This window comes from Vigna unguiculata, chromosome 7, assembly GCF_004118075.2.
Source record: "Vigna unguiculata cultivar IT97K-499-35 chromosome 7, ASM411807v1, whole genome shotgun sequence".
NCBI lineage: Eukaryota > Viridiplantae > Streptophyta > Magnoliopsida > Fabales > Fabaceae > Vigna > Vigna unguiculata.
The window spans coordinates 3,946,262-3,964,658 of record NC_040285.1 but is presented as its reverse complement, the minus strand read 5'-3'; the positions used below and the strand labels follow the sequence as shown (position 1 = coordinate 3,964,658).

At 32.6% G+C, this 18,397-nt stretch overlaps 1 protein-coding gene and 1 non-coding gene across 3 annotated transcripts; one reads left to right on the top strand and one right to left on the bottom strand.

Moving 5' to 3' along the window:
- Nucleotides 1-65: 65 nt before the first annotated feature.
- Nucleotides 66-5,499, bottom strand: LOC114190694 (protein FLOWERING LOCUS D). 2 transcript variants are annotated; one of them, XM_028079676.1, is made up of 6 exons: nucleotides 3,637-5,499; nucleotides 2,520-3,278; nucleotides 2,219-2,267; nucleotides 2,015-2,127; nucleotides 1,083-1,142; nucleotides 66-944 (listed from the first exon to the last, which is right to left on the bottom strand). In XM_028079676.1, the coding sequence occupies exons 1-5, from the start codon at nucleotides 5,303-5,305 to the stop codon at nucleotides 1,111-1,113; spliced, it is 2,622 nt and encodes an 873-aa protein (XP_027935477.1). In that variant the 5' UTR covers nucleotides 5,306-5,499; the 3' UTR covers nucleotides 66-944; nucleotides 1,083-1,110. The 2 variants fall into 2 exon arrangements, 1 of the variants encoding a protein (XP_027935477.1); XR_003605839.1 differs by lacking the exons at nucleotides 66-944; nucleotides 1,083-1,142; nucleotides 2,015-2,127 and having other exon boundaries at nucleotides 2,520-2,769; nucleotides 2,841-3,278.
- Nucleotides 5,500-16,089: 10,590 nt separating this feature from the next.
- TRNAD-GUC lies at nucleotides 16,090-16,163 on the top strand. The gene has a single exon. It is a non-coding gene; the product is annotated as a tRNA-Asp (tRNA).
- The last annotated feature ends 2,234 nt before the right edge of the window (nucleotides 16,164-18,397 follow it).

Genomic DNA, 18,397 nt, shown 5'->3' with positions numbered 1-18,397 from the left:
CATGAAGAAACCAAGTGGGACCAATTGTGCACACTATCCTTAAAAATTGCGGTGGGGGAACCTACTAAATTTAAGGGAACAACACAGTTTTCAGATCGTATAAATGTTACAGCTCGCGGTTTCATGTCCTCATAAATCATACACAAATGATACAAAACAAAATCTTCTATAAAATGGTTAAAGTGGCATGGCTGCCTTAAAAGGTGGCACCGAACCTGAAGAGGCCAATCACAATGCTGCGCCTGCATTCAAAAATTCATCCCTGGTTGGCAAGCAAATCCAACTATTTCAGGTCATATCAGGCCAAGACCAAGGCAAGGTCTTGAAAGAGATATAATACATGCCAGGTTGCTACATCATGAGCCATCAGCACTTAAGGTTTTACAAGGTCATCTCAAATTTATTCAACAAATGATGTGCGGATGATCCAGCCAAAACACCTCAAATCGATTCCATCACCAAAGACAGCTATCACAAGGTTGATGTAAGAAACTTTGGTACACAGCTGATACCAAAGACAGCTACCACAAGAATGATGCCTCCTTAGCTGACGGTTTCGTCATTTGTAATCAGGATCTTGGATTTAGTTGCAATAAATGATCTATTCAGTTACATTAATATATTTATTACTACTTTCAATTCTATCTATACAAAATTAGAACCGTGAATGAGGCTCCCACCTAGTGAAGTATGGGAAGAATAGATGTAGGAACCCTTGCCCCCGTAAATGGAGAAGTCTTTTCCAGCACTCGAACATGTAACTTCAAGTTACAGGGAAGCAACCTTACTTATCTGCACCTATGTGCAAGGCTCGCTCTCACATTTTCTTTCAAATTATAATTCTTTAAGAAACGGTAAACCAGACACCAAGAATCTAGGAAAGACACCTGACAATCCATTAAGAGCATTGTGGGAGAACAAGTAGAAGGGGCATCTTAGTCTTTCTGCAATTTAATACGGAAAAAGTGAATCTATTATAAAAGTAAATAATATATTTGAAACTCTCATTGAACTGAACAAGATAAAAGTATACTGAGCATATGATAAGAGAATTATTAAAAAACTATCAGAATCTGTCTCACCTCCTGGGTGAAAGACGATCATCCATATTTATGGATTGCTCAAGTCACTTTGATTGGTCCCTAGGAATATTTAGGCAATTAGTAATTCATACTGGCAAACTCCGCAACTACAAATACTAATGCATGGCACAGTTATCAGTTGCATATGCCTGTCCGTGGCGAAAAACCAAAACTCTACCATACCATATAAATTGGCAGACGATATTGCGTACAAATAGCATAAAGATGAATTATAACATACATATAAAGTACCAAAAAGCCAGTTAAACACAATGAATTATTAAAACAAATAACAAGGATCAACATAACAAAATCAGAAATAAAGTTTGAATTTTATGCATTTTTGGTGTAAAAATGTTACTCCACTATCAATATATTTCAATTAACTTCTAGAAAATTGTTTATGAAATAAAATTCGTCAAAGTCTCATAACATAAGCATAAGCATAAGCCACACAACAAAAAATATCTTAGAAGCGAGAATAAATGAAGGCCGATCAAGCAAAAAAAAGAGAGGAAAAAAGATGTTGAAAAAACTGAATAATAAAAGAGGAAAAAAAGAAAAATTGTCGTGACAACATCTAAATTTAAAATAGAGAATAAAACAAATATAGAAGAGAGTGTGAAGGGAAAAAAAAAGCAGATGGAAAAAAAATGCAGAATCAACGAGAGATGAAAACAAATAGGTTTAACTAGAGATGGTGGTTGCTGAAGTTCGAGATGGGTCCGAAGGGAGATGCCAAACTGAAAGTTCAAGTTCTAAACATCAGGAACATATTACTTTATCTTTTGAAAAAATATAAATAGTATTTCCCCGCGAAGGCAGCTATTGGAACTTAGGTATAAAAGAGGCAAAAACTTAAAACAAATTAAAGAATATGAATTTTGAGGACAGGATACTCTGTATAAAAAAATTCAGCATACAATACTTACCTGAAACAGTTACATCAGGAAGCACTAGATCTGTCATCTTAACCTCTTCTGATAATTTGGCGGCACTCCCCACATCTATGGATCCATTGCTTTTCCTCACCACTTTTGCCCGTCTGAGTTGACAAATATAGTAAAGTTAAAGTTTCACACGAAATAGAATAATGATATTTGAGATTATATATAATAGAGAAATTGAGTTCAAACCTGATTAACTTGCGCTTTGTAATGCCTGCCTTCAGCTTTGATGACACCCCTGTTTATAAATCAAGAAAATATTATTTAAATTGATCCAGAAACTCATCATGCACAGAGGACAAAGAATAGAAAAAATGAGAAGCAAAGAAAAGGTAACAGCTTGTTTGGTTCGTGAAAATATTTTCAATTTTTCTCTTTATGATTTAACAAATAACTACGTAAATTGTATTGCTTTCACTTTACTTCCTGTTTTCAAAAGATATTTATACAGAAACGAAGAAAACAGCATTTCATAAGGTATATCACTCACCTGGTTTAAGAGCCAAAGAGGTTGAAACAGGCTTACGATTGCCCCTCTCACTTTTAATGAAATCAATGACAGAATCAGCATTCACCCCCAAACCTTTTCTTCCGACTAGTTTCACTCCTAGCTTTTCACAGAGGTAATTCAATCTCATTTCATCACCACCTCTTACCTCTCTTAGGTCAAGAACCTGTTGTCTTGTAAGTAATGTGTAAACATGAAGCTGTTGTTGTTGATTAAAATGTGACTGAAGCTGCTGAAAAAGTAATTTGTTAGAGTGCTGTTGGTCTTGTTTTGCAACTTCATTACATTTCTTTCTAGCCTCACCAAATGTTACCCTCAAGATTGCTGGTGACTTGGGGTCTGTATTCTTATGAGCAAAAATGATAGAAAAGCTCCCAAATTCTATATCAGGTTCTCTAAATAAATCTGCAAGAAGGGAAGCACAAGAATGAGCATTTGAAGGGGCCTTGTCAACTTTCACCTTCAGTGTTCGAATATTATAATGGTGGGCCATATTTGCAGCTTCTCTTAGACCACTTAGGAAAGCCCCGTGCATAGTAGCAGGATAGCGTCTAGTGGTTGCTTCCCCAGCAAAGAAAAGCCTACCATCTCCCACACTTTCTGCTAAAATATCGTAGTCGTCACCAGAAGCTCCAACTGCAACATTGGAGTAAGAACCAAAGCAGAAGGGATCACTACCCCATCTAGTACAGACAGTTTGGATTGGTTCAGGAACATTGATTCCTTTTGGTTCATATATACCTACAGACATATAAAGCATTTTTCTTCATACATATTTACTAAAATAAAGTAATCAAATATAAGTAATTGAGGATAATATGATTTGACTAAAAAATTAAACTTGTCCAATGAAAATTAAGAATTTCAACTGAATTATAATGAGAAAAGGATACAACTTCATTTACATATATTATAAATAAAACTCATATCACAAGACGTGTTAGGAAACTGAGGAAATCATACAAACTACATGATAATGGATATGCAATTTATTGTCCTCTAATTTATTTTTCTTTGCTTATTTTGTATGGATATTCTTATCTTGTAAATTGTATTAGCCAAAGTATAATGTAGGTAGTAACTTTCATATAAAGTGTACCCTTGAGAATTTGAAGAACCCGTGTGACTGCATCTGTGGGGGGCATGCTCTCAAACTTATGTGCAGCTTCCCCTGCCACTAAAGCAATCAACAGGGGACCACCAGCAACTGTTGCATAACTGTAAAACAAGAAAAACTCCCCACGACGACTTGGATCATCAGAAAGATGTCCAAATGTGTCAAGATCCATCTCCCAAAACACATGAGGAAAAAGCATGGCAACCTTATTCAGCAGACCAAACCCCAACCTTTTTATCCCATCAAGCTTCCTCTGAGGCAACTCTGGTATAAACTTGATAGACCCGTTCTTCAATACACCTAATGGAACAGTGCACAAAGCCATATCACCCTCAAACACCTGATTCCCTGCAATCACCTGCACTCCATCGCCACTATACCTAATCGTATGCACAGTTTTCTCATACAAAATTGGTACATTCTCTGCCAAAGCCTGAACCAGCTTCCCATTTCCTCCAGGCAAAAAACAATGATCTCCCCCCATATCATAAGGATCATCCTGGTCCCAAAATGCAAGGGAAAGATTTGACAACAACCCCGCATTTGCATACTCCAAATTAGCGAGATGCCAATTGAACAAACTCAACTCCTCATCACTCACCGAGTCCTTAAAGACTTGCTGGAACGTCTCCAATGCTGCCCCAAGGGACACATCCACCGAGACCTCCCCCATCAACTGCCTCAACCTACTCGCCTTGTCGAGCATACGATTAAACGCAGACTCCACCTTCACATCCGTATCCGGATCAACCGGCCTCCCATCCACGCAATAAAGGGGACACTTATCCCTCACCTTATGAAGCAACTCACCCAACTGCCTCCCCACAATCCCAAGGGGATTTCCCAACGTACCCGTCAGCACACTACCACCCAAATCTGCAGCAGCACACAGCCTATTCCCTCCCTCCATCTTCTTCGTATAAACACGACCACCGGCGCGCTTCCGCCCTTCCAACACCGTCACCTTGAACCCAAATCTCATAAGCTGCCGAGCCGCAGCCAACCCGGCAAGCCCGGCGCCGACGATAATCACCGACGGCTTGCTCGCCTCCACTGGAATCTTCTCCTTGATGGGAGAGGCCACTCCGAAATTGATGTAACCATGCGAGACAAGGTAATTATATGCGGAATCCAAAAGCACGTGGTAATGTTGCGGAATGTAATCCAGGAAGGTTTTCTTACTCACCCAATTGGACACGTTTTCGCGCCATTTTGCAATTATGTGATTCCGAATGAGAGTGTAATTTACCTGCTCGATGCCGCCGATGACCGGGAGCACTGCGGCGTCTAACTCCTCCTCCGTCAGAGAGTCCGCCGGAAAACCGGCGGTGAGGGCGATTAGGGCTTCGGTTTTGGCTTCTTTGTTGATTACGATAATCTCGTCAGAGGCAGGGGTTCGGGAGGAAGAGGAAGATGGAGAGTCGGTAGGCAGGGCGAGTGGAAGGCGAAACGACGCCGGATTGCGCTGGGAGCGGCCGCGACGTCGCTTCTTGGGGACGGAAAAAGAGAGGTAGTGACTCAAGGTGGTGGAGTTCGGGTTCTGGAGGAGATTTGGGATTGAATCGGAGGTTGGGTCCAAGAAAACGTTGGGACTTGGGTGAGTGTTAGGGTTAGGGTTTACGGTGGAGGAAAATTGAGGTGGGGGATCCATTAAACTGTATCGTTTGATTTTCGATTACGATGAAATAAGAGCCATTTGGTTTTGGTAATTTAAGAATCAGCTACCGGAATTTGGAAGCTTTAAGGCTTAGCATCCGTGCGCTGCCGCTGCCGCTGCCGCCACCGTTCGGAATGTTGCGCCGTTCAGACACACAGAAGCTCGCGTTCGCGCAGGAACATTTTGGAATATTGTGTATAATTATTAAAATCTATTTTTAAAAATAATATAATTATTAAAATAATAATATTTATTTTTCCTTTTAATCTCTAATTTAATATTCAATATAGTAATAGATTTACTATGATTAAATTCTACTTTTTCATTCTTTAACTTGGTCTTTTATTTTTATTTTCTTTTAATTTCAGCCTAGCCTTTTATGTTTCTAAACCACTTTATTGTAGTCATTTCATGAAAAATGTTCATAGAATATAATGTAATTGCTATACGTATATGCGTATTTAGTTTGTTAATTTAGTGAACAAAACTCCTTTTAACTCGATTCTCCCTCCCAACAACAGTAATAATGAGATTTTAATAGTTATTTTCCTTTTTCTTTAAATTTTGTCAATATGGAAGCAAATCAATTCAACAATATAGATGTACATATAATAACCATATCATATTTTATTAACGTTTTTCCTTAATTATGTGTTTAAAAATAATCAAAATGAATAGTTTTAAAAACTTAAAAAAAGATTAAAATTTACTTCGTTTTAAGGGATTAAACTAATGTGAAGACTGATTTTCCACTTCAGCAAAGCATCAATTGGAGAAGAATTGAAAGCATGAGGCTGGGAAAATGCAGAAAAGTACATTAGAAGAAGCAACCAAAAGGATTGGAGCTTCATGGACAAAAGAGTTGGAAATATGAGAAACATAGGGATTGTTGAAATAATATTCAAGTGGTTTAGAAATTGTTGTCACAACATTATTTAATAACACAAATTTGAAAGCTAAAATAAATTATTTTAAAATTAGAATACATAAAAAACCACTTTCAAATTTAGGGATTATAAAAATATTTTTAAATTTGGAGACTACAGATATTTTAAATTTAAAGAAATTATAATGTCAATTTTATATTTTTACTGATCCACTTTTAAATTTAAGGGACCAAAATAAAGTTTAATGCAAATTTTAGAGAATGAAATTTTTTTAGCCGAAAAAAATCTTCAAAATGTATTTCCACATTATTTATTATTTTACTGCGTGATCCGGACATTGTTAGCCACCACCACGTTAACGATGTTAACAACAAATGTAATTACATTAATGATTAGGAATAAAAGGATAATTCTTTAAATTTTAAATTAAAAATTAATTTTTAATTTAGGACAAGAAAAAAAAAAAACATCAAGTTTAAGGATTGAAAGAATATTTAACCATAAAATTATTATTTATGTTTAGAATTCATTTGTGCTGTTTCATTAATTAGTGTTGGTGCTGACCATATTCTAAGATAAACTTGCATTCTTTTTCGATCAAACTTTCATGATCTCTCTGGTATATAATTTTATAATTTTCTAGTTTAATACTTTTATAATTTAACATATTATATATATATATATATATATATATATATATATATTTCGGGTGTAGGGACCAAGAGCCTACTAAAGAACCTCTTCAAGCTTACTCCACTTCCCACTGCAAGGATAACTTCTCCAAGAAGATCAACTCCTTAGCTCCATCGGTTGGGGATGACGATCGGGGTACCTGTCTAAAGGGCTCCGATGCTTAAGTCAGTAAAGGACTGATCGGTGTATCAGTGTAACTGCTGTAATAAATGCGAATTTAAGATGCTCACCAACCTACCTTTGGGCCCTATTTATAGTTTTCGGTGTGGGCCTGTGATTAGGGTTCCTTAATCACGGCCCAATGATCCTTTAATCAAGATTACTGACTCGTTTAACGTTAATTAAACCGATTGACTGGTTGTTTGACCGTGCGACCGATGACCGCTTGACTGGGTTAGTTATACTTTGTTTTTAACAAGTGAACGATTCGCGTATGGCTGATCAACCGACAGACGCATGTAAAGGACTACGCGAATCTAGATACTGATCGACCGACCGACCCGATGGTTGATCAACTGATTGTCCTTTATTAGGTTAATGTGTTGTTCGTGCGATGCCGATCGATCGATGTCCCGTTGGGGATCAGAATGTCACTCGTTTATGTGTTACCGATTGACCGATGGGCCTGGACATGGTTGACTTGTGAGACCGATCAACCGATTGCTTCTGGCAGTACCGTGACTTATTTGTATAACCGTTTGACCGATGGTCCTACAATTTATTCACCGGGCCGTTCGACCGCTTGTCTCTTAACGAGGTTATGTGGTTTGTTCGTAGAATCGATTGACCGATGGTCCACAATTTATTTACCCGGCCGTTTGACCGATGATGTTTTATACACGAGTTTTTCCAACCTTGTTTGATGGGCCTGAGGATTGGTTTTGGCCGAGTGACCGATAGAACATACAGTACAATATATATTTAATTTTATAAAATTAATTAAAATGACTTCTTAGAAACCAAATGTGTCGCTCCCCAGCCTCATCCCAAATTTCACAACTAAGAAACTAAATTAACCATTCAAACACAAATTACCTATGCAACCAAAAAATCAACAATTGCAAACATACCAAGTATTTACATTACAAGTTTATAGGCACTCGTACTTGCATAGTTTGACCTGGCCAAATTCACAATATATATATATATATATATATATATATATATATATATATATATATATATATATATATATATAATATATAATCAAACTCAAATATTAAAATTACATCTTTTTCAAATCGAAATAGAGACGAATGACAAACCAGAAATAAAACTTACAAATAGAATTGAAGTTAGTATCATAATTTATTTTGTAAAATTACAGAAAAATCGAAAAGATAAGTTTGTAAAAATAAGATTTTGGGTCTGAGAATCAGTTATGTGTTGACATCCTATCATGCGCGTCTTAAGACGATACATTTATTTAAATGTGCAAAAATTACGTGATTTTCAAAATATTTAATTTTTTTCAAAAATAAAAAAATACTATTAAATAATTAAAAATATTTATTTTTATTTTTGGGACCAACCCGTACGAGTCACGGGCAGCCCATACAAGCTGCGGGTCATGCAGAATGGGCCTTTGCGAGTTAGAGAAATCAATATCTCACTTCGTTTCACTTTTTGGCGGACTTGCGGATCGGTCTGCACACTTACAGACCGGTCTGTTAGGTCAAATCTATATTATTACTCCAAGGAAAAATAAAAAAATACTTTCTATAATTAGATTTTGAATAAAAATTATCTTCTTCTATACTACAAAAATATCATCGTGTTCATTTTTTATATATTCTACGTCCAACTGATATAGAAAATAACGCATGACTTACAAAATTCTCATCGCGTTATTTTTTATACCTAATAGATTAAAACCAATATAATATATGGATATAAAGTGTTTTTCGGTGAGAGGATATTGTTCGCTATATTAATTATGTTAACAAACAAAATAACACGAAAAGAAAAAAAAAAGAAAAAATGTATAAATTTAAGGATTAAAAATTTATTTAACCTTGAAATTCGAATCTATGTTTATATTTGATTTCTGGAGTCCTGTTTCCACAATTCATTAATTCGTGTAGGTGTGGTGACACATATTCTAAGGTAAGCTTGCATTATTTCTCAATGAAAGATTGACTTACCAAGTCTTTTTGTATGACCTCTGATATAGATTGAAAACTTCATGACAAATGCATCATATTTATTAACTCATATTTATACTTATATTTATATATAAATATAAATCCTGATATGTACATTTCAAATATATTACCAATTAAAATGTTAAAATTTAACACTTTCATTCAAATATGCTTTAAATAAATTATTTAAATGATATTTTCATATTTACACTTAATACTTTTAATTTTAGGAAAAGTAACTACCTAAATAAATAAAATTTGTATATTGTATTCATAATTGTACTTTTTTTCATTTATTATAATTTGAAAAAGAATTAGTTTAAAATTTTCAACAATCTACAAATTTTGTCTCGTGAACAAAATTTATATCAGACCATATTATTATTGAATTTATATAAAAAATATAGTAAGATAATACCAAAAAAGTCAATAGATATTATGTAATTATATTTCCCTAAAATGAAGAAGTAGTTTCTACAATTATTTGTTTGTTAAAGAAAATGAAATAACAATGATAAATTTAAGAGGAAATGAAATAAAGATAGATGGGGAGACATTTGGGGAGGAGTGGGAACCCTAATTCCATTCTTGCCTTGATCACTTCAGCTGAATTAATATATGTGCAGACAGATTTGATAATTATGCATATGTTCACATCAGTGTATTTGAGAGTATTTGAGGAAGAAGATGTGTGGGATCAGTCCATTTCTATAGTCGTATAAGAGATGAGATTTGAGATGAATTATTCTATGTGAAAATAGGTTTCAACTCCTGAGTTAATCTGACTTATCATGAGTTTGAATTAGGTTGAATATAGAAAAATTCAATTTTTTCAAAAGTAGATTCAATTGAGTTTGATACTTAATTCACGGGTTAAACGGATTCAAGTCGGGTTGAAGGTAAGTTGACCTATTAAACCCACCAACATATTTTTACAATTTTTAATTTTTTTTTGCTATAATTATTTAGTACTTCTAATTATATAGGTTCACAATTTCATATTTTTAAATGCTAGAGTGTTACTCCATAATATTTGAATAGTTTGAATGTTTAATCAATTGGTTTGTAATGTTATATACATTGGTAATATAATCTTTAACTATTATAATAATATTTTAAGAATTAAGTGAACAATTTGATTTTACTATTTACTATTAAAAGTTAATTAAGTCAATTCACTCTCATTGTAATGTAATAAATATATAAAATAAATTGCAGAAAAAAAAAAATTTGTAAGTGAGTCAACCCATTAACCCACCAACCCGTGGTGGGTTAGGCTAGGTTGCAAAATTTTTGGCTCACCAAAATGTAAGCCAGATTGAGCTGACCCTTTCTTAGCTTAACATGTGATGAGCCAATCCTTATAAGTCGAGTTGATTTACTTTAACACCCTATTATTCACGTAGTGTTATTTTACTGAAATGACCCTTTTTTTTTTTCAAACGTGAAAGCTTTGTTGAGAAGGCTGTGAATCAAAGGAGGCTTTGTTATATTATTATTATTATTATTACATGTGTAAATATTGGCACAACAGTGCCTTTGTGTACTATCTTTTAAATATGCATTATATTATATTAGTAGATGATGGTTGATGATATTGTAATATTATTAAGTTAATATACAAAATAAATTTATATTTATTATAAACAAAGTGAAATAAATAAAAAAAAAATAAGATGAATAGAAAAAGAGAGAAGATAAACAGTCTTACAAAAACATGTTAAAATAATAGTTAATTTTTTAAAATTTAACAAATAATTATTGTATAAAGAGTAAAGTTAAAATTAGAATATATGATGAAACTTAAGTATTATTAGATATAACTGTAACTCCAAAATTGTGCTGAAATTATTATGAAATTGTTCTAGAAAATTTTATGATTTTTCAAGTGTGGAAATGTTGTAAAAACAGCCAAATTAAAAAAAAAAAAAACATAGCAGTTTGACATAGCAGTCAGAGCCCACCAGACGTCAAACTACTCTGTTTTTTTTTTTTTTCCATTTAGTGCGAAAATTGACGTTTGCTGCTTTTGGCCCCGACGTTGGATAACATTGGACTCCTATTGTCCTGACGTTAAGTGACGTCTGCTATGTTTTTCGACGTTATTTTGACGTCACCCAGTACCACGTCAGTGTTTGGACAAACGTCAAAAACCGAAAATATAGGACTTTAAAAGACTTTTTTGTGTTAGTGAATATGAAAAGAAAAAAATTATCTTTATATATAATTATAGATTATTATTACTATTATAATTAATTATAATAATAATAATAATAACAAATAATAATAATATATTAATTTTAACTGTAAAGTAAAATAATAATTTTTTATTTTAATCTATTTAAATAATTTTTTATTTATTATATCCCTCTAATCTTTCGGAAAGTTTACTTAATTTTTTTTTTCATCTCTAAATTATTTTAAACATAGTACACAAATTTTACCTCAAAGTTTATCAAATTCATTTCTCTCGTTCTCAAATTCATTTCTCTCTTTCTCAAATTCATTCTTATAAGCGAACAAAATGTAAACATTTTGGCTTTAGTGTAATTAAACCTTCCAATCTTGGACGGGTGGGTGAGGAGGACTGGACTGTGGTTTTTTCTCGAAGTGGCTTGGCTTTTAATTGTCATGCGGCTGCGTGGGAGAGGAACGCTGCCTCGTGTGAGTGCATGCTAATGTTATTGTGATAAGACATGTCAAGAGGATGTGTAGGATAAATGTAACAATTTTTTCGTATTTTACCTGTATGATAAATATTGTCTTGTATTATATTTATATATATATATAGGTATTTGTTATACATGTGATTGGATATTTTTTTAATATTTATGGGTATCAATGGGTATCCACAGGTATTTAAAAAAAAATTATTTAACAACATATTTTAATCTTAAATTTAAATAAAATACAATACATAACATTTATAAATTTCAAACAGAATTCAAATAACCTATTTAATTAGTGTTGAATGACAAATTATAAAAGAAATAATTTTTTTAAAAACTAATTAATAAAAACATAACTCATTCAAAATCAATAAGTTAATATTTTAAACATGTTTTTTTTAATTTTTTTAATTTAAATTATAATATAGCGGTAAGGATATCCACGAGTACAGATATTATGATACCCGTACCTGCATAGTTAACATGCTGGTATAAAAAATACTCGTAAAATACTCGTACTCATTACCCACATGTATCTATTTACAATATTCATTTTCTACCTGTTGTCAATTTTATCCACATATACCCACAGGTACAAACTTTTTTTACATCCCTAATTATTGTTGACTTTCTATTCTTTATTTCTTCTAATTGTTTGATTTGTTATGAAATTCATTCACATTTTCAATATACTTTTCATCTTGTCATAACTTTATGTAATTATGTTCAAATGATGTATGTCAATTAAATATTTTTAATGTCTCACATTTGAATATTTATATATTTTTTAATATTTTTATTTATTGTATATTTTCATTTCACATGAGAATGTTTAATACTATCAAATTAAGTGTTTAATAGCATAAACCTTTCATTTACTAGGTAATATAAAAAATTATCTTCTTTATTATATTATTATTAATTTTTGTTTCATTTGATTTTGTTTCGTTAAAACAATTTTTGTTATTTCTCAACCATTGACTATATTGATATTTGAAAATTTTTCCTAGATCTTTAAGGTATTTTTCATCTTATCATACCCTTAATTATATATATTTATTTTTCTTTCTGCGATTTCATTCAATAATCTCTCAAATTGTTTATAAGACAAACGTTGATAATTTTTTAATATTTTTAGTTTTTGTTTATTTTTATCATGTATAATTTTGTCATTATAATTATATAAATAAATTTTATTTACTATAATATAAATTTTAAATAAAATTTATTTATCTAATTTGTCATGAATTTTTTTATCACCATCCAACATATATTGAAGTTCAAAAAATAAAAGATCGACGTTAAACTTTTATTATTATTAATTTAATATTTGTTATTTGTTCTTTGTATGATTTTAATCAAGTTATGTATTATAACTTTTATTAGTGTACAAAAAGAAAGATTTATTAAAATTTAAAATATTGAAGTAAACAGACATTTAAAATATATTTTTATCAACTAGGTTTCATTAATGTTTGCAAATATAAGTAAACAAAAATTTATTAATATTTCTTTTTGATGATTCCATCATACATGATTGAGTTGCGAAAACTCCTGGATAGGTATCCTACATCTGAACTGAATTCTTTCTAGTTAAAGAATATTTTTCTAGTTGCTCTGGAACAATTAGGAGATTCTCTAGAAGAAATACAGAGTTTTGCTTTTGGTAACAACATGCTATGGGGTGGTGGTCCCGCTTATGAGGTCAAATCCATACGTTCTAAGAACAAATATTGGAATCTCATCGATCTCATAAATATTATAGTAAATCCCATCAATCGAATCGCTTTATGATATCCACATTTGACTTACAAAATGGATATTAAAATACTTGCTAATTACGGGTAACATATACTTACGGATATCAATTATTTGTCACAAATTTTATTTACAAATATCCATGGATATAGATATTTTTGTCATCCCCACTAATTTATATTAAAAAATTTCATCTTATCCTACGTTACCGAAATATTTACATGTTCAAAACAAATCTAAAAAAATCTTTATTAATATTTCTTAAAATTCTTAAAACAACATTTTCTTAAAATTCTATAATTATGTTCGTAGTATTATTTTCCCTGCTTTCTCTTACATCATTCAATAATATATATATATATATATATATATATATATATATATATATATATATATATATATATATATATATATATATATATATAATGAAATTTTCAAAGTTATGTTACCGGTCATTTGGACTGACTTGGTAAGTCAATTTTTCATTGAAAAATAAGGCAAATATATGTTAGAATATGTCTTACCACTTAAATTGTGGAAACGAGTTATTTTAAACCCAACGGAACACGCCAACATACAGTTTATGCATGTTGACTCTATTTATATCAATGATTTTTTTATTAAAATAAACCCAAATTTTAAAAAAGAAAGTGATTTTTTTTCTAAAATAAATCCAAATAAAAAGAATAATTACCTAACTAAAGCTTTGAAAAGTTTATTTCTATATAAATATTTTATTAATTAAATAGTAAATTTATAATTTTACTTAAATTATTTAATTAATTTATTAAATATATAAACTAAAAAAACTGTATTCGAATCGGCTAAAAATCGTTATCCAATGGGAGAAATGTCAAAAATTTATATAATTTATACAGTTATAGGTCTACTTCAGTAAATAAACTTTTCAAAGTGTTAATTAGGATCTCATAATTTTTCTGTTTCTCTTTGTTGGTCACAATTATCTATATTTTATCTTTGTCAATACAATCTTTTTTTGCATATAATATCACTTTTAGTTTGTTGCAGAACTTGCATACACAATGAAGGTGAATGAGAAATGTGACGTGTATAGTTTTAGAGCGTTGGCATGGGAAATACTTCTTGGAAAGCACCCCGGTGATTTTATATCATCTTCATCCACTTGATCATATGACATTGACGGATAAGTTGGACCAACGTCTTCCTACTCCAACAAAACTTTGTGTTAAGGTGACATCAATTGCTAAGACAGCACTTGCTTGCTTGATTGAAATGAATTTGTAATGGAGAGCTCATCTTCCATGGATGGACTCAACATTGCAACTTACATATATATAGTTAGAGATTGGAGTTATTAGAGACCGTTCCCAAAAGCATAAAGTGCAAATAGCCAAACACTAGAAAGAATCATGTCTTCTCTTTCTTTCTCCATCCCCTACCTTCTTTTTTCTGTGCGAACCTTTTTATTTTCTCTTTTGTGTGCTAATTAAATGTCATTCTTACATTCATATTGAATTAATAACCGCGGAAAGAGAACTTGAATACACAACTCTAAATACGAAAGATAAGAAAACACTTTAATACCAATTAAAATAAGAGATGTTTAGAGCTCTAAATTAGGTTTTGGATGCAGAAAAGGTTTTGGAGCTCTAAATTAAGAAAACATATTTAATCTATTTTTTTATAGTGATATATTCGTTTCTTCGATATACTAATTTTACTTCACAACAAGTTCTAAATCTTGCGGAAAATGATCTTGTATCTGAATTGCCTATAGTTGGTTATTCAATTTTTGTGGTCACATATACTATATTGCAATTGATCTTATTGTCGAAATCAGATAGGTGGACTACATGAAACAATGCCAAATCTTAGAAGTATTAAGTCCCTTCCAAATTGGTTAGGACAACTTGAACAACTACAAAACTTTCATTTAATCTTTTTTGTGTATGTTGTACATGGGCTTGGGAATTGGATTTGCAGTAGGATTCTGGGGTGTTGTTGGCACCATTTTCTTCAACGGAAGATGTAGACATGCTTATTTTAGATTTTTGCACCACACTTATGACTTTGCCATCCAAAAGATGAACTTCATCTAAGATATGACAATTATTTACAAATTTATTTCTTTTAGAAGTGTTAATAAATTATATTATTTAATAGCATTTATAAAATGTTAAAAATTCAAGTAAATTTTTGCTATTCAGTATAGTTAACATTGCAATTTACATATATAGCTAGAGATTGGAGTTACTAAAAAAGGGTTTGGTTTTATTTGCTCTTTTCAATTTTGTGTTGTATTTTTTTCTTCTATTTCTTTTTTTTTCCGTCTCTAATAATTTAATTTATTGAGGAATTGCCAATTTTGAATTGTACCTTTCAAGTAGGATTTTTTATTTTCTTTTTTCTCTCAAAAATGGAAATTTAGGGAAGTGCTTTATAAACATATGTATAAAAAGAACGAACATATTTCATTTAGTTTCTATATGCCCACTATCACTAGTTATTTCGGTTTCTTACTATCAGTTTTAATTATAACCTCGTCTCTATTTATTGGTCTTAGTAAAATACGACTTATTTGATTTGTAATTTTGAGAGGAATAGTAAATTTTGGTATAATATTTATACAGTACACCCCTTTCCCTGGGATTGTAGTTCAATTGGTCAGAGCACCGCCTTGTCAAGGCGGAAGCTACGGGTTCGAGCCCCGTCAATCCCATTGGATATAAATCCAAAAAAATAAAAAATAAATTCCTTTTTTGTGTATTTGTAGGGAATCAAATTGATAAACAAAATTTTATTTAGGGCTCCCCCTGCTTTTTCATTTGTTTCGCCGAAAAAGGAAGGAAAGGGATTTTGGACTTTCATCAAGAATAAATGTTTTTTTGTTTTATTTAGTATGGATAAAAGATCTTCCTATGTTATACTATTTCATGAGTTGATTTGATAGCTCAGATTTTGTGATTCATGATATTAATCCGATTTGATATCATTGAAATCCAATTTATACCTTGGTAATTTGTGGTATTTTAAACTTGCGTCCATCTTTGGGATATTTGAAAATGTAATCATAATTAAATATTTTTAATATCTGAACAAATTAAATATATCTAATAACAACAATCAAATATAATTGAGGATTAAAGGATAATCTCTTAACATACTTTGTAAGGCCCGTTTATTTTCTGCCTTTTATTTTAAGGGCTGCCCCAATTGATTGGGCCTAAGGCCTGGCCCAAAAAGAGGATTCAGACCTAATCTGCCCTAGTCTCACCCATTCCCTTCACTCTACAGAAAACACAGTCGTCATGTTCCCTATTCTCTCCAAGAGCTCTGCTAGGGTTTAACCCCAATCTTGATCCAGTGAGCCAGCTTCGTCTTCTTGATTCGTGTAAGTATTCTACGACTTCCTCATTCATTTTCCGTTCGTATGCTCGTGTTTCCTAGCTAGGGTTTCGTGGTGAAGCATTCTAAAAAACTCGCTCCGCTTTTCTGTTCCAGCTTGTTCGTCTGTCCCGGGAACTGTTGCGTCCTCGCTGTTGGAATTGAACCCTTCCTCTAGCTATTTCCAGGTAAGGGGAGCTAGGGTCCGTGTGTCTAGTTGTTTTTAGCTTGCTCTAATATTATTGTATGATTCTGTGGACTGAATGCTACTGTGAATTGATGAAAATGTCGTTGTAGCCTTTGGGTTTAGTATTTGCGTGACTGTTGTGTGAATGAACAATGGTGGGCACTGGTTTTCTCGTCCAAGCGAGCATGCCTCGCCTAGGCGAGACTAACAGAGGCTCGCCCAAGCTTTTCTGCGCGTACGGTCGCTCAGGCGACCTGGTTTCATTTTGAGCGAAGTGCAATCTCACTTAGGCGAGAAGGGGCTCGCCTGAGCGAGACATCGCATAATCCACTGTTCTCCTGTTTGAGCCCTCGCCTAGGCGAGAAGGGTCTCGCCTGAGCGAGAGGGTCTTTCTTGCCTAAGTGAGACTTGTTAGCTTGAGCGAGACTGATGGCAGGTTTTGGTGCTATTGTTGAATGGTTCACTGATGTGTGGCTTGCTTGTCTGATCTAAATGCTTTACTATAAGGGTTTGCGGGATGATGCCATGATTAATATATGAGGTTGAGATGGAGATGGTATGTTACTTTATTGTGTATGAATTGGAAAGCATGAGTTGTATGATTGGTTGTTTATACATGATATTAGTATTATGGGAACTTCCTGATTGGTTGGTGGGACATGTACAAAGTGTGAGTAGGGCGTAATCCCATGACTCTTGTAGTGAGAGCTCATGGTGGTGCCTCATTTGTTGGACGTAATCCCATGGACCTTCCTAATGGGAGTCCCTGGTGGTGCCTCACCTATTGGACTTAATTGGGTTAAATATATTTTTGGTCCCTCAAGTTTCAGTGAATTTTGGAATTAGTCCCTCATCAAAACTTTATACCAATTTAGTCCTTCATCTTTCAAAATGCGTGAATTTAGTCCTTTTAACCAAATTTTGTTAAGTTTATCTGACGTTTCAAGCACATTTCATGATAGTATTTAAGTTAACATTGAAGAAAAAATGTGTCAAACAGTGTAAATAATTTATATACTATCATGAAATGCGCTTGAAACGTCAGATAAACTTAACAAAATTTGGTTAAAAGGACTAAATTCACGCATTTTGAAAGATGAAGGACTAAATTGGTCAAAAGTTTTGATGAGGGACTAATTCCAAATTTCGCTGAAACTTGAAGGACCAAAAACATATTTAACCCGACTTAATTCCATGGATCCCGTGGTGAGAGTTCATGGTGGTGCCTCAATATAAGGACGTAATTCCACGCGAGTATCATGGTGGTGCCTCAAGGCCAGGACGTAATTCCACGAAGGCCACATGGTGGTGCCTCTTGTAAGGGTGTAATTCCGCGAAGGCCTCGTGGTGATGCCTTATTGCTAGGACATAATTCCACTGCC